This window comes from Sitophilus oryzae, unplaced genomic scaffold (genome assembly GCF_002938485.1).
Source record: "Sitophilus oryzae breed Bouriz unplaced genomic scaffold, Soryzae_2.0 scaffold_888_pilon_pilon, whole genome shotgun sequence".
NCBI lineage: Eukaryota > Metazoa > Arthropoda > Insecta > Coleoptera > Curculionidae > Sitophilus > Sitophilus oryzae.
The window spans coordinates 405,815-422,643 of NW_022147514.1; the positions used below are offsets into that span (position 1 = coordinate 405,815).

Sequence of the window (16,829 nt, forward strand, 5' to 3'; positions counted from 1 at the left end):
ACGGAAACTTAAACAGATAGGTAAAAAATGGTATAATACAATTCGATAGACAATTAAATTGTGCATCTGATTCTCATAAAATATACAGGGTGTTCCATTTAAATTAAACAAAAAAAGTTTAAAACTAAAAATTATTTAAAATAAATTTTTAGACACTCTGTATAAGGTAGTATTATTTTTATTATTGCAACACAATAACTGATCAATAAATAAACTTTGGTAAATATTTAGTATTAAAAACTCTGATAACCTTGGAGAAATAAAGCCTTAATTTTTACTGCAATTTCACAAAATTGAAAATATTTCAAAAGCGGTAAGGTTTTAAGTGTAATAAACCTTAATCAAATTTTTACCTTTATTTTAATTGTAGAAACTAAAAATGTAATAATATACAGGGTGTTCCATTTAAAAAATACAACTTTGATATTTTTTATTTATTTGGGACACTTCTAAAAATATTTTTAAATTGTAGCTCTAATAATCCTTCAACGAACCCAAAACTTACAATTTGTAAAAATCTCATCGTTTAGCTACCATACTCCGTGTCGTATGTGATGAATAAACCTGTATATTAAGATGGCTGTACTTAGACTGCCGTTAAACGGTAGCTTACTAAAATGCCGTTAATAGGTATGACGTCGTTGATGTGACGCACTTACGGCTTTATCAAATATAGAAATTTTATAAGGACTAATAAGGCTAGGCATTACTTTCCGCCGACATGAACGACGTCACAATATCTATTAACGGCATTTTAATAGGCTACCGTTTAACGGCTGTTTAAGTACATCGTATTAAGATTATAGATACAATCCCATGAATCATTACATCTAAACACAAGTATTTTACTCAGTGTTCATTCTGCAGTAAATTTCTTGCATTAACAATATTTATGTATCTAAAAAATGTTCTGCAAAATAGAAAAAACAATATCGGGTTGATTAAAAATTAAAGAAACTAAAACATGGGTATGCTTTGTAATCATGAGTGATCATGATGGGCAAACACCAGGTATATTGAAATTTGGCTAAATATCCAAGATCTTATATGTGTAGTACGCAACTATAGTTACTTTGTTAATTTAAGGTATACTGTACCAAATTTTAACAATTTGTTGTTAAGTTCAACATTGTAACATCTAGGAATAAATGGTCAGAAAATCACCAGTTACTCAAAAATAAAATTCCATGAATCCCTCGACAGGTTTATCATTTACTACATAATGAAAAACAACGGATAATTATTGTGAATGGCAACTTGTTACGTCCACAGCTTCAGACCTCTGCAAGAACTCAATGAGCTGCTGACTACAAAGTCAGTCTTGAGCTACGAGTGGTAAACATGCTCCAAATGAACTTGACCATACCCTATTTCTAAATGTAGCAGGGTACGCGAATATGGAATGTGTGTTGTGTCTTGTGGAACAGGGCGGTTTGGTTTGGTTGGCGGGCTATATCAGCTTCAGACCTCTGCAGGGCTTCATTGGGCTGCTGAATACGGTTCTTGAGCTACGAGTGGTAAACATGCTCCAAATGAGCTTAACCGTACCCTATTTCTAAATGTCGCACAAGTTGTTGATAGACTCCTTGTTCTGTTGGTGACAGTGTTTGCTATATATCACTCGTCCACTCGCAGTGCAATCGTCAAAGTGGTAGCTTTTTTAGCGTGGGACCAGCCGGTCGCTTTCGCAGCAGCTTGAAATTGACAAAAATAGTTGGTCCAAACGGTTTTTCCATCATACTGTGGAGGCTTCATCACAATTTTTGTGATAGATTTTCAGTCGGTTTCGGGTCATCAATAGTCATTCAAAAACCTCACTAATTATTTCTTAAACTTGGGCTTAAAATCAGGCTATATCTATATGTCTCTCATTAAACGAGCACATTTAATTCTATACATTTTAACATTTTTAAAATTTTTGGGCAACTCCAAAAAATATTTAAAGTTAACCGTATTAATATATGATTTTTTAACTGCACGCTTCAGTTTTTTAAGTATATCTTTATATACGCAGTTCCTTCGTGAAAAAACAGCTATAAACGCTCTCCGCATAATAAATTTGATACCTTTAAAAGTAATTTCTGAACGTTGCTTTTTGCCACTGTTCTTTTGTAGTCTCCACTTTATTTTAATTAAGTATCGGTTTAAGATGGTGTCTACGCAATGCTCAATTACCTTCGACCGGTGCTGAAAAGACGAAAAGGTGTACGAAAGTGTCGAAACTACGCTATCAAACCTGAACGCCACAACACACATTCCGTCATAGAGATTCTTCATTACACTATCTTTACTGTTGAACTCTGTATTCAAAACAAAGTTTGAAAACAAAAAATTCATGTTTACAAATCTGAAATATTAAAAATGTCTATAAAAACTGAATTACTTAACTGAAATAAAAACTTACTTCATGCAGTTCATCACAAAATCGAATATTTGGTCCTGGTCAATTTCCTTCTTTAAGTTCCATATTTTCATTCTTTCTCTAATTTCGGTGTTATTGTCATAATTATAATAATTGGACACCTCCCTCGTTTCCATGTTAAACATTTTACCACAATAAATTAGACCTTGTCCATCATAACATCTTTGGGATTTAGTTTGGTGTATTAAAAACGCATCCATTGCAGCTAGTTCAAAATTTCCTAATTCATCTGAATATGGGGTTACGAATAATATATCGTCTACAGTTCTGTGCATGAAACAATATGGTTTCAAAAATTTTGATAAATGTTTATTACACAAATAACTAATGTACAGTTCTGACAATAGTGCCGATAAATTCCAACCTTGAAGCAATCCTGTAATGCAAAAAAACAAATGTAAAACAACACTACAATCAGCATACATTGTAGGATAACAGTTCTGGTGCAATTTGGGACAGTATTATCTCCGTTATTGTGAAAGGTATCGAGGAGATAAAAAGTTATTCTTGTAAAACTTTTTACGTATTCTTGTAAAACATATGATCCGTCCTGGTATGACCTTTCCAAAAATGTATAGCATTATATTTATTTTCACTATTTACTGTAATATTTTATTATTATTTTATTTAAAAGATATCATTTTCTTATTAGTAGGCCGTGATAGATAACAAAAAATCAAAATGGTATTTACTAAAATAGTCAACACATTAAATTTTTATTTGGGACTGAAATATTTTACTTTTAAACTGCTACCACTGATATCTCTGAATATATTTTTCTTCTTTTTTTATAACGGGATGAGTTTGCAAATACCGTATGATCGAAAAAAAAGGCGTCCAGTTGGCTGGGAAATGAACATCAATGACATTTCCCATATAAATTTACATATAAAATGACAGCGATCTTCATTCCATAGCCATCGCTGACGCCGTTTTTTCTCGATCATACGGTATTTAAAGGCTTGGCTGATGTCATTTTCCAAGATTCCAGGTCTTCGGCATTGTTGTAGTTGCCACAATCATTTTCATATTTCAAAAATCCCTAAATACAGAAATTGAAAACGGACAAATCCGGGAATCAGGGAGGCCATCGTCACAGAATATCTAGCTACGCAACAGAAAAATACTCGGAATGAAAGAGCTAAAATTGCACAAATAAAATACTAGATGGCGCGACAATATCATAATCAGACTATAATTGGAAATTTTGAAATTTCGGTTTTGGATCGACGACACGTCGGCGTCGATGGCCTAGAAGCTCGGCTAAATGTGCATAGTTGCCAGATTCAAAAAGACTTTAATTGGCATCCCATTCTTTTTCTGGTGTATAATAGTTTCTTTCTATTCTTCTTTTCTTGTCGGACACACTTATATTAATTATTCGTTTGGCTTTCAAAATAGTTTTAAGTATATTATTACAAAATATATACTCACAAAATATATTTTTAATACCTATACACTACCTTATATTGTTAACTAAGAAAATACCTTTAATTACCTTTAAAATTAATAATATACAGGGCGATTGATAGTGATATTTATTAATGCTGGGACGTTAGTAATAAAATATAAGTTTAATAATAATGGAAATAATTTATTAAAATGCAGTACAAAAAATGTTAATTGACTAAAAAAATACTACTATAACAAATTTCTTCTGTTTGTCATTTTATTTCTTTATTTATATAGACCTAGGTAGATTTTAAAAAGTGACACAGGTACAATTAATAATATTATCATAATCGGCATAAAAGTTGCTGTCACGACATCGTACAATAAATTAAAATTCGTAAAATATATTAAAATTATTAATTAAACAAATCTTTATAAAGAAACGCAAGTATATACCAAATTTGGGCCCAATCGAAATCCAGGAAATGATATAATAATATTGTACTATATTATGGTACCACTCGATATGCTTCAAGGTACCATAATATTGCAAGGTCACCGAAGATCCGTAGTATACCAAGTTCAAGCCCAATCGAACGCCAGGAAATGGTATCGTAATATGGTACTACATTATGGCACCCCTTGATATGCTTCATGGTACCATAATATTGCAATGTCATCAAACATACGCAAGTATATATTAAATATGATCCCAATCGAACATCAGGAAGTGGTAACATATGGTACTATAGAAGGTACCACATTATATGCTCCATGGTACCATAAAATTACGTCACCGAAGATACGTAGTATACGTAGTAAGCCCTATCGACCTCTATGTATCTAATATGGTACTATATTATGGTATGGTACCACTTGATTTGCTTCATGGCTTCATGGTACCATAATATTGCAATGTCATCAAAAATACGCAAGTATATATCAAATATGAGCCCAATCGAACGTCAGAAAATGGTATCATAATATGGTACTATAGAAGGTACCACTTTATATGCTCCGTGGTACCATAATATTACAATGTTACTAAAGATAAGTAGAATACCAAGTTTAAGCTCAATCGAACGCCATGTATCGTAATATGGTACTATATTATGGTATACTATTTCCGATATAAATTTACATATAAAATAACAGCGATCTTCATTTCATAACCATCGCTAACGCCGTTTTTTTTTCGATCATACGGTATAAAGTATAAACACAATTGAACGTCAGGAAGTGGTATCATAATAGTAGAACAATGGCTATTATATTGTCGCCGGAATTACAATCAAAATTCAGGATTCAATTACAATCAAACGTCAGGAACTGATTGTAATTCAGCTCGTAAGATTTAACTCCAACTAACATGGCAAGTACTTAAACGTTTGAAAAAAGAGCTTTGATCTATTTTAATATGTTTAAATGATGTAGCAAATTTGAAGGTAGGCTTTATCAGCAAGTATTACAATATGAATTACACAATGGCAACACTGTACAAAATTCTTTTAAATTTCGTTTGTAGAAAACTGTTTTCTCTTAAGAGTTTATCGCCCTCTATTATGTAGTAGCGAAACTACCGCATCAAAATATCTGATTTGGAGACACTGTCTCCTTTTGATACCTACAATTTTATACATGTAACGAGGCTTCTGTTGCGTAGCTAGATATTCTGTGCCATCGTACTGGGCTACTGGTCCCAATTCATTGATTTGGGAAAGAGTCATTTAACAAAATTTTAATATTTTCAGAGTTGTGAGTAGTATATTTAACGTAAATTATCTAAAGAAATATCTAACAGTACCGTACGATAGCTTCCAAAATTTATAAATAACGGTAGAGAGTTAAGTTTCCCTCATATATAAATATATTAGTGGGTCCCCAAAATAAAACAAGAGAAAGAGACATTAGTAAACTTTTAACAATTCTTTAGTTTCTTTTATTATCAATCATGGCGTACTAATAAAAATGATCTTTTAATGAAAACTTTTAAAAATTGCTGTAAATGGTGAAAATAAATATAGAGTGATATATATTTTTAGTTTACAGAGCTTAGTTTCGGAGATGCAGGAGTGTAGAAGTTTCATTTTTATTTCGATTTTTTCCAAATATGTAATTTATGAAGCAACGTCAATATTTAGATGGAAATTGGTGTCTGGGAGTTTTTTGACATGAAAATTTGATTTTGATAGGTCTAGTTCAAATAAGTTGTAGAGCGTCAAATTTTACATAAAATGATCTCTATACTTGTTTTAGTCAAATCAAAATTAACCGAGATAGGGGGCTAGAAGCTAGGGGATGACCATCTAAAGTAAATACCTAATATAGTTTTGATTTTCTTATATTTATAATATTTTTTTAGTGAAGGTTGAAAAATATAATTAATATTTTTTTTAGAAGGGTTGGAAAATATATATTTTTTATTTATTTATTAATATCTCTGAAACTATCGAAATATATTTACCCATATCTTAGGATTATGTAAAATGAACTGAAAGGAAGCCAAAAATTCAATAATATACAGGGTGTTCCGGGTGTTACACAGGAAAACACAACAGGGTGTTAAAAAAAATCATCCTAATCCACTCACTTTTTTGAGCCACCCTAAATATAGAAGTTAAAATACTTTCCTGAAATACATCCTCATACATACTTTAGGTTTACACTTAAAACAAAATTCCCAAGTTTTTTATTCTAGGAGCTACAGATGCCCGACGCATTATTGCCGGACCCTGTATATTTTTGAAAAAGTGGAATATAGGTTATTCAAAAATTGATGCAATCTACATAAGCAACCTATTCTTCTTGAAGAGAGGCTTTTTATTCCTTTAGGTTGTCCCAAATAGATGTATTTTTCCATATTCAAACGCCGCACCGGCGCGGCGCCGCTAAAGCAGAAATAAACTGAATTTTCGTTCCGGTAAAAGCGAGAACGCCGATGAATGCTAGTTGACGGCGCCTACCTGCTTTAACTGTGAACTAGACGATTTGGCAACATGCTCTAATTTTTCAAGGTTATAAGCGCCAGACGGCGCTGGTTGCCGGTAAGCGGAAACCTGCCTCCGCTATGTTTGTACTTTGTACCCTTAGGGTACACTCACACGGACGACTTTACAGCGACTTTTGAAACACGAAAATGTAGTCGCCTCTGGAGAGTAACGATTTTAAATGGAAATCCGGTGAAGCGCTCACATGGGCGACAAACTGCAGTCGGTTTCGGCGACTGTCGCCGGGCGTGGTCGATACCGTCCACAAAATTGTCGCCCGCTCGTAGTGAATCCAACTCACACGGACGTTTTTCCGACGACGGCGACGCGACAACAACACAACTGAACCAGATGATGACCAGACCGACTTTTATTATAGTAAATTATATTATAGTATCTTATCTATGACACCGACTCCAGCCATACCTTTGCATTACCTCTGTTTCCTGCGTATTGAACGCTTCTTAAAAAATGGATGAAGATTTCGACACGGAACTCTTTATAGAGGAAATCCGCCTTCTTCCTTGCATTTGGGACTATACAAAAGATACATTCGCCTTCTTTTTCGGAGCAAAAGCCACAACAGTGCTTCTTCAAAATTCATCTTTGACTGAATCAAAAATTTAGTTGTGGTTCGGTTGTCGTCCATCAACTCACACGGGCGACTTTTCGACGACATTTTTGTCGCGCAGTTGTGGTTGTAATTTCAGGACCGGCACCGGCACCGATTTTGCCGGCGTGTGTGAAAGCGCTCTAAAGCTTCAACTTATTATAACCTCACCTCAAACCTGCCTCAAATCTTTGATATAAAAAGTGACATACATATGTTACATAAACTACATTAACTACATGTAATGTAGTTTTTAAGAGTAACATGTAGTTTTTCGAACCCTGGATGCGAGCGATATTTGCAGATGCGAGCGATATTTGCAGATGCGAGTGGTCAAGAATAGGTACCCTGAGACGGCGCTGGTTGCCTGTAAGCAGAAACCTGCCCCCACTATGTTTGTACCCTTAGTCGTAGCGATTTTTACCAAGAGATTTTTTTACGTAAAAAACGTCGCAAATGTATATGTTTTCACCCAGTAGGGTACAAACGAAAAGTTATTACTCTTCAAACAAGTTAAAAACTATGTAGGTGGCGCCCTCTACAAGTAGGAGTCATATTGACACCAAAATCAAATTTCTCATGTCAAAAAACTTCCAGACACCATTTTTCATCGAAATATTGACCTTACTTTAAAAATTATTTGGAAAAAATGAAAATAAAAATGAAACTTCTACACCCTATATCTCCGAAACTAAGCATTTTAAAAGATACATTTATACAAACTTTTTTACTTATTGTTATCTGAGAATATATGCTGCAGAATAAGTTACGGAATACAGTTCGGACCACCCTGTATATGTAGAGGTCCGAACTGTATTCCGGTAACTTCGGCAGCATATTCTGCAGATAAAAATAAGTAAAAAAATTCATATAAACGTATGTCTTAAAATGCTTAGTTTCGGAGATACAGGGTTTGGAAGTTTCATTTTTATTTCGATTTTTTCTAAATAATTTATGAGGTAACGTAAATATTTGTATTGTGTGTAATTGAAACCACTAATTGGAAGGTTCTGAATGAAGCTTTATTCTACTCACGATACACATAAACACGGTACGTCCGCGCGCAGGCAGGCTGGCTCGACATCGAATTCGTGACGTCACCTACGCTGCAAAACGAGTCGCGCTTATGAAGAATCCGCATAAATAACGCGCGCTTCTTTAGAAAATACCGTTTTACATATGCAATTTTGAAGATTTCTAAAATTTGTTATGACTTATTGAGAACATTATTTAAGTGACAAATAAAACATGATTCAAATAACTTAGCTACTACAAGCATGTCTGTACAATAATAATTACAATATAATTATTCAGGTGAATATAATTATAATAAAGGTGTAACCGATTTTCTTTCTACTGATTACAGATAAAATAACAAAATGTTTACAAGTAAATTATTATATTATCATAATACTTTTTTTGACACCGATTGCCTTTATTAGGTGTATTAGGTGTTTTTTACTAATTAAAATTTAAAATAAACAACAGGAAATTATAAAAAATTTATTTCAATTATTTTTTTAGAAGTGACATACTTAACACATAAAATAAATAGAGTATGAACGATACATGATTGTTTTTTTTTATTATATATTGTGAAAATGATACAGTTTATTTTTTAGAGTTTAAAAATTTAGATATTTTCTTATCCAATCGTTTACGACAATTTTCAAAACTAATTCTTCGGTTCAAGTCACGTAGTCTAATGTAAGTTCGTGTCCTTGCTAAGCATAAAATTACTTCTTGTGGTATTGTTGCTTTTAAATCATTGGTTAGTTTTGCAATCGTTCTGTTGCATAAATTTGTAAACAAATGTTTGTCATCTGCCAAGGAAGTACCATGCATTTCTTTACACTCACACTCAAGTACAGTAGGCACACGTAACACATTTTCGTTTGGGTACAGTAGATTTCCGCGAGAATTAAAATTCAGCCAACAATGTGATGCTCTTTTAACTTCTATATTTTTAGTTGCCACTCCCAAATCGTCGTATTTGCCTCTAAATTTATGAGCTACATATCCCGCAATGTATATTAAAGCGTCCTTGTTAACTCTGTCTTGAATTTCATTCCGAAAATATTTAATATTGGATCCTTTTCTGTCATAGTTTTTACATCCGGTCACAGCACAGTTTACCATTTTTAAATAAAGTCTGGGGTATACTTGTTATTAATAACAACAGCACAATAAATCCCTAATATTTTACAAACACGCGTCTCTTAAAGATAACACAAAATAATTCGATGCTAAATGCAAATATCGTTTGAACAAGCAACCAGACGCAGCGTTTAAAAAGATTATGTGTCGTATCGGCCATCTGTATCGGCTTGCAGCGCAGATGACGTACGTGCGCGGAGTTGACTAAAATGCGTCTTACTATCGGACATACCGTGTTTACGTGTATCGTGATTCTACTAATTAAAAATATCTACCACTACTTTTGACGTTCTAAATACTTACATTGGAATTAAAGAAACAAACTTCTAGGCTAATTAAAAATTGAAACCACTAATTTATTTCACTAATTGTGGGGTTCTGAATGAGGCTTAAATATTAGACTGAAATTACAATTATGCCAAAAGTTTAACAAAAATTGTTATCATAATTTTCTTGCAGAAAAATTTATAATTATTTTAAAAAAATTAAAATTTTTCAAATTTATTATTTCAGCCAAATAACTATATTTTCAACGTGTTTATTTTTTGTTAATACTTGTATTGACTATTTCCATTCTAAATAATATTTAGAATGGAAATACTCACTACAACATATTATGTTGAGAACGGTTGCTCATAGCGATTTTTACCAAGAGACATTTTTTACGTAAAAGTCACGGAAATGTATATTTTTTATTCACTCAGTAGTTTAATACAGGTACGGACGAAAAGTTATTACTCTTCAAACCAGCTAAAATATGTAGGTGGCGCCCTCTACAAGTCAGAGTTATATTGACATCAAGATCAAATATCTCATTTAAAAAACTCCCAGACACCAATTTTCATCCAAATATTGAGGTTACTTCATAAATTATTTGGAAAAATCTAAATACATAAAAATGAAACTTCTCCACGCTGTCTCTTCGAAACTAAGCATTTTAGGGCATCCATTTATACACACTTTTTTAGTTATTTTTATCTGCAGAATATGCTCCAAAGTTTTCAGAATACAGTTCGGATCACCCTGTATACGAAACTATAGTATATTTCTACTGAAATGGTTTAATGTGCACCCAGCGACATAAATATCAAACAAGAACCACAAATCCTATAGTATTATATGGGTATACAAATTAAATAATTTAAAAAAAGTCCCAAATAAAAACTATTTAGCCATATTCTGTGGAAGACTACTTTAGTATTGTATGTAAATATTGTGGAATGTGCAGGGCTAGAATTTGTAATTTGTGGTAATGTTGTATATTATTATCTGATATTTTTGTTTTGACGTTGTCACTTTGTTCGTAAAATATAATTTTGAAATAGAGTTTATCTATATATTTACCACAATTCCATTTGTAAACGGTGTTCCTTGCATAAACATATTGATTGTGAATATTGTGAGCTAAAAATTGTTTCTCTGCATGCGTAAATGTGTTGTTGTCTTTAATTATCATTATTAATTCACCTATGTCAGTGGAACCAAAGGCATTCACAATATCCAATTTAACAGCTAAAAGCAACGTGAATGTTAAGAATAAGACAATACCATGTACCAATGGGAATTACCATAAAGATTTCTTTTTTGTTTATGATCTGATAAATATTTACACCATCCTTTATAGAAGGACCCTTTGCATCCAATCAAATATGTTTTAGTTAATTTTTTAAGTTTTCTTTGGATTTGTTTACAGTGGGTACCCCCACTCTGAATTATTAAAGGTCTGTGGTCAAGAACAGATGATTTTTTTGGAATAAACATTAACCTGCCATTTACATTAATATTGTCATTAATGGTAATCTTTGAAAGAGTGCCCTCTTTTAGATATTTTGTGATTCTCGTATCTATGAAGGAATCCATTTCATCTAAAAAAAAATCAAATTTCAAATAATAAGGTAGTCCTCATATTTCATCCATACTTACTTCGACAGACAAACAACAATTTTCTAGTTTTAAAATCGCTTAAGTAATAGTAAAAGTATCTTAAAAATGGTTTAACTATGGTATCAAGAACAAGTATATTAATTTCGCGTAACTCTTCTAACATACAATGTTTGTCCTTCGATTTCGCAAACAACCAACCGATTTGATCAAGTTCGTAATTGTTATATAGATATTTTGTATGTATGCATTCTCCCTTTGTTTGGGACAAAATTCGTTTAACAACGAAAAAAAACTTCTTCCTATTGACTGTTGATCCAAAAAACTCCATTGGTATTATTCTATATAAACACCTTAACTCTACAGACTTATGAGATTTAAAATTTTTACGAAAAATATGGGAAGTATTTTGGTCTAGATTTCTGTACATCTCAGTCAGCAAATCGTTTAGCTTATTTTCAGGGAAGGTCTTTTTCTTCCATGTGTTTTTATTTATCCCCGGTATATTTTGTTTCCAAGTAGTTAAAGCCAGCGGATAATACATTTCAAATGAAATATACTTTCAATGTCCAACGTCTAGAAAAACTACACTAAACTCACCAAACTTTAGACTTAAGACACGAAGTAACAAAAAATCAAAGATATTCAAAAAATACTGGGGATGACCGTAGAAATAAAAAAGAGTTATTCAAGTTACAATCACGTTACAATACGCAGCACGCCGACAGGGCATATAAACACAGCCAAAACACAGCATATAAAATATAAAACAAAAACCAAGAAAGAGGATTTACAAGGACTTACAAAGAGGAAAGAGGAAAGACAAAAGACAAGAAATAAAATAGAAGAGGAGAACACTAGCACTAGCGTCCTAGCGTCTATGTCCCACTAGTCAACTCGGGCACCCAACAATGTTGCCAAGTTGTAGTGGGTTGTTCAAATGTTATTCTGTTATAAGCAGAGATATGGAAGTGGGAGAATGAGCTTCGACGAGTGCGCATCAAGTCCCGTTCTCAGAACTGCGACTGTCGCCAGCGACACGACAAAAGAACCAATCAGATTTGTGCAAAATTCAAACAGCTGTCAATTTTAAATTTAGTACAGCTCCCATTGGTCGTTTGAAGTGTCAATCAGTGTCGCTGTCGACACGACGCAGTTCTGAGAACGGGGCTTCATAGTTATAATTCTATTCTAATGTTTACAAGATACTTAGGTATTTAAAATTTGATTCAAATTTAAATTCAAATATTTTTGTTGATACTTTAATAAAAAAAAAACTTTTGATAAGCTACTAGATCTTAATTTTCACTGCATTTTATATTTTATTCAAAGTGAACTTATTCTTATCATCTAAAATTATCAAATCATCTAAAAACATTGTTACTGAATTTTGTCTTGTTTAATTTACATTCAGTAGAAGGGCAATTGCACATGTTATTTACGAGAAAAATGGAAAAACATCACTTTACTGAAGCAAACTGAACCGCTCCCGCCTCCCGCCAAACAAAATTTTGTAACCTTAATACCATAAAATACTTAATATATTGTAATCATGTAACATTGAAACCAATGACTAAAGAATATAAGGACATGTAACGCCCCTATACGGGCTGCAGCAGAATTTGTGACTAAACTTTATTACAATGGTGATTAGTTGTTCAGCTTTCAAGTGTAAAAGGAGCAGCGATAAGAAAGAGCCAGGAGTTACGTTTCATAGGTAAATAAACAGTCCACTCCAACTTTTTAGCGTTTTCTTATTGAATTCGATAATTATTCTTCAATTTCCATTAACATCTATATCGTCCCATTGCTGCCAAAAGTCACTAACGTACTTTTTATTACTTCCGAGAAAAATGCGTCTAAAGAAGAATTGCATTGCATAAAGATAGTTAGTAACAGAGCCATGTAAGTGAAATATTAAAAATGGTTCCAGCAAAAGTTCCCCAATTATGACGGATGATGGCGCTGATCGTCAAAATGTTTGGACAGGGATTTTGCTTACCGACAATACGACGTGAGCTACGACCGGACCAGGACCAATCAGAATGATCAGTCCAGGGCCATGTAAGTGAAATATTAAAAATGGTTCCAGCAAAAGTTTCCCAATTATGACGGATGATGGCGCTGATCGTCAAAATTTTTGGACAGGGATTTTGCTTACCGACAATACGACGTGAGCTACGACCGGACAGGACCAATCAGAATGACATTGATGTTGATCAGTCTTTCTTGGACATTTGCCGCGGGAGTGTGTGTTAATTTCTGTTGTGATAAGTGTGGTTGTGTTTGCAGTTTGATTTTTGGGTTTTGATATTATGTTAAAATTAATTTTGAAGTATTGTATCACCTGTTTTTATGTAATAGTACTTTTTTTAGTTCTATGATCTGATATGTTATGATTTGTTAATGTTTGTTTAACAATGTTATACCAAAGAGGTTATACTTAATATACTTATCAATTTGCATAGCCTAACTTTTTTGTTTGTAATTTTATTTTTAAGACATATTATGTGATTGTTTCACATAATATGTTTTAAAAATAAAATTGCAAATAGCGAATAAAAATAAAATAAAAAAGTGTATTTTTCCCCCCGGCCCCGCACCCCTTTGGCTAACCTATAATGTCAGCTATGTCGAGAGATGGCGTTACGAAAATGGAACCGATTTATTACAAGGAACTTGGGCTTCTTTTTCGTTAGTATATTCTATGGCCAAATCCGTAGCTGTGTCCGTAGACTGATCTGTTAGATTAGAATTATTGATCTAAAAAACGATCGAAGGATAAAGTTCACGGACTTGTGTAACGCTTTATCTATATAAAAACTGATATAAAACGTAGAATTTGGTCCCTGTTTTGTCCCTGAATTTGTTGGATATCGGATATCGGTAATGGTGTGGATCCGGTGGCTGACCTTGAAACGAGTTTTTGCTGCATATAGTCACAGATACTATGCATGCGCACATCGTCGATGTTGCCAGAGTGCAAGTTATTTTGGAATTATTTTCAGTAGAAAACAAATAATTTTAATTTTCCTTCATATGTGCTTTTCAGTGTTTTTTTGTCAATATATACCGTATGATCGAAAAAACGGCGTCCAGTTGGCTGGGAAATGACGATTGAGGACATTTCCCATATAAATTTACATAAAAAATGACAGCGATCTTCATTTCATAGTCATCGCTATTTTTTTCGATCATAGTACCGGTATATTATTTATATTATTATTTTAATATTTCGCACAACACGTGAACGCTTATTATGTATTTTCATAGTCAATAGAATTAAATAGAAATAAAACTCTAAATTCCTATAATTAATCTAATTGCTCTAGATTATTATGCTACGTTTAAAAAGTGCTTTATTAAAAATTCGGTAAATTAAAAGAGACGTGTCCAAGTTTTTTCGTTTTTTTTTTAATTTTTAAATGCTGTAGCTCCATATCATGTTCATAATAGTTTTTTTAACATTCCATCAAAACTACGGAGGCCTTAAAAAGGTCTTTTAGCCTCCGTAATTAAAATTGTAGAATCAGCTTCAGCAACATTACAGTTACCTTGTTTAATTCTGCTTATACATATGTATATTGAAATAATTTTTCTGCTACCTTAAGATTTCTCTATTCTTACACCTAATTTATGTGATTTTCTTAGCATACATATATGATTTTTAAACCATATTTTTCCTAATGGAAGGATGGAAGGATATGCAAAATTAAGATATTATAACATTTATTTTCCAGACAAAGCATAATATAGTATTAAGATTAAGACATAACAAAAAATATTATAAAAAAGATCTTAATATAAATCACAAACTAACTAATAAGTCTTAATTTGGTCTTGTATAAACACAGGTATAAAACTAATAAGATCAAATCTCAACTTTCACCATATTGTCAAGATTTGGCATTATAGGAAACAAGAAATGACAGTAAATTAAGAAAAGAATATCAAAGTACACGGTATTAAATACTGTAATTTGACTGTAATGTATTCTACGACACAAAGCATCTCCCTTCTAAAGAGAAAAAAATAAAACATAAAGCTTATATTTTAGTCTTATCAACACTCTTCGATAAAATATATGTCTAAAATTGCTATTAATCCACTAACTTGACATTTTTAAGAAATTATGATACAAACATTATAATCAAAGTATATTATATTTAGTAACATTATAGGTAAAATGTTACCTCTATCTCCCATTGACGTGTATTTTTCTATAAGACTCGTCATGGTAGTACTTCAATACATCAATACATATAATCAAAACTATATTGTTGCCTGTAAATAACTAGAAATTATATATCTTGAAAGAAAGAAATTAATTATAATAAGTTTAAAACTATTAAGAAAAAATCCGTAAATGATAATTTTTAATTCTAATGTAAATATATTAATAAATGTTATTATTATTACAATTTTATATATTCATAATACTTTCATTTCACAATCTTCATTATCCTTCTTACACTAATTTTGGATATTAAGATAAATCTGAAATTATAAAATTAATTATAGAATTTGTATTAAAACACTTAAAAAAAATTTCAACTGCAAATAATTCGAAAATAAACTGCAATTTGGCAACATCGACGATGTGCGCTTGCGTAGTATCGATGATCAAATGCAGCAAATATGGGCTTCAAGGTCAGCCACCGGATCCACACCATGGTACAAAGAAAACAAGGTATGATCGATAGCGGCCCCAATTTCGTTAAGTTTGCGCATACCACCTGTGACGTCATACGCCATACAAAAAAATATCCATATTGTGCAATTGCCACTAATAAAAAAAGACCTAAAAGAGGGAAGAATTAGGACATAACCCTAAAAGTTATGTCAAATCATCGTGCTTGACATTTGAAAAATTATTTTGACATTTATTGTGTCATCTGTTGGACAATTTGAAATTGGCGCGCGGAACTTGCCGACCAATGGTGCCGTTTATCACCTGTGACGTAGTGATCAACCTGCGCAATATCATACCTTGTATTCTTTGTATCATGGATCCACACCAGGGGGGTGACAGTGAAATAAGAAAATTGGAAACAGTCATTATTGTCATTCCTGTCATTCTCCTCACGACAAGTATGGCCGCCTAGACAAGAACAGCATTGTTTTTGTCTAACTATTGTCTAACTTCACAGTTTAGAATTGACAGATTTCAGTTTCAGAGACAACTTCAGATTTGTTCTAGAACAAATTCGAAAATATTCGACGCCATTTTAATTCATTCCGTTTAGTTGTGTTTTGAAAGTTCAATTTAATATTTCGGCTGAAATTTATAAATATAAAGGTAATAAAGTATATAAAATATATATTACATGAAGAATCCTGGGGAAAATGACGTTTCTGCAGTAGTAGGTATGTCCCATGC

At 32.4% G+C, this 16,829-nt stretch overlaps 1 protein-coding gene across 1 annotated transcript; it reads right to left on the reverse strand.

Annotated features, from left to right (window-relative positions):
• Positions 1 to 704: 704 nt before the first annotated feature.
• LOC115890601 lies at positions 705 to 12,340 on the reverse strand. The gene is made up of 5 exons (XM_030910880.1): positions 11,492 to 12,340; positions 11,137 to 11,433; positions 10,913 to 11,080; positions 2,405 to 2,798; positions 705 to 2,347 (listed from the first exon to the last, which is right to left on the reverse strand). The coding sequence occupies exons 1-5, from the start codon at positions 11,991 to 11,993 to the stop codon at positions 1,858 to 1,860; spliced, it is 1,851 nt and encodes a 616-aa protein (XP_030766740.1). The 5' UTR covers positions 11,994 to 12,340; the 3' UTR covers positions 705 to 1,857.
• Positions 12,341 to 16,829: the final 4,489 nt, after the last annotated feature.

Excerpts from the sequence above, each read along its gene's own strand:
- LOC115890601 (XM_030910880.1), bottom strand. The coding sequence starts at position 11,993 with ATGTATTATCCGCTGGCTTTAACTACTTGGAAACAAAATATACCGGGG. Across the intron at positions 11,081-11,136 it reads ACAAAAAAGAAATCTTTATG|CTGTTAAATTGGATATTGTG; the intron begins GTAATTCCCATT and ends CGTTGCTTTTAG. Across the intron at positions 2,799-10,912 it reads CGTTTACAAATGGAATTGTG|GATTGCTTCAAGGTTGGAAT; the intron begins GTAAATATATAG and ends TTTGCATTACAG.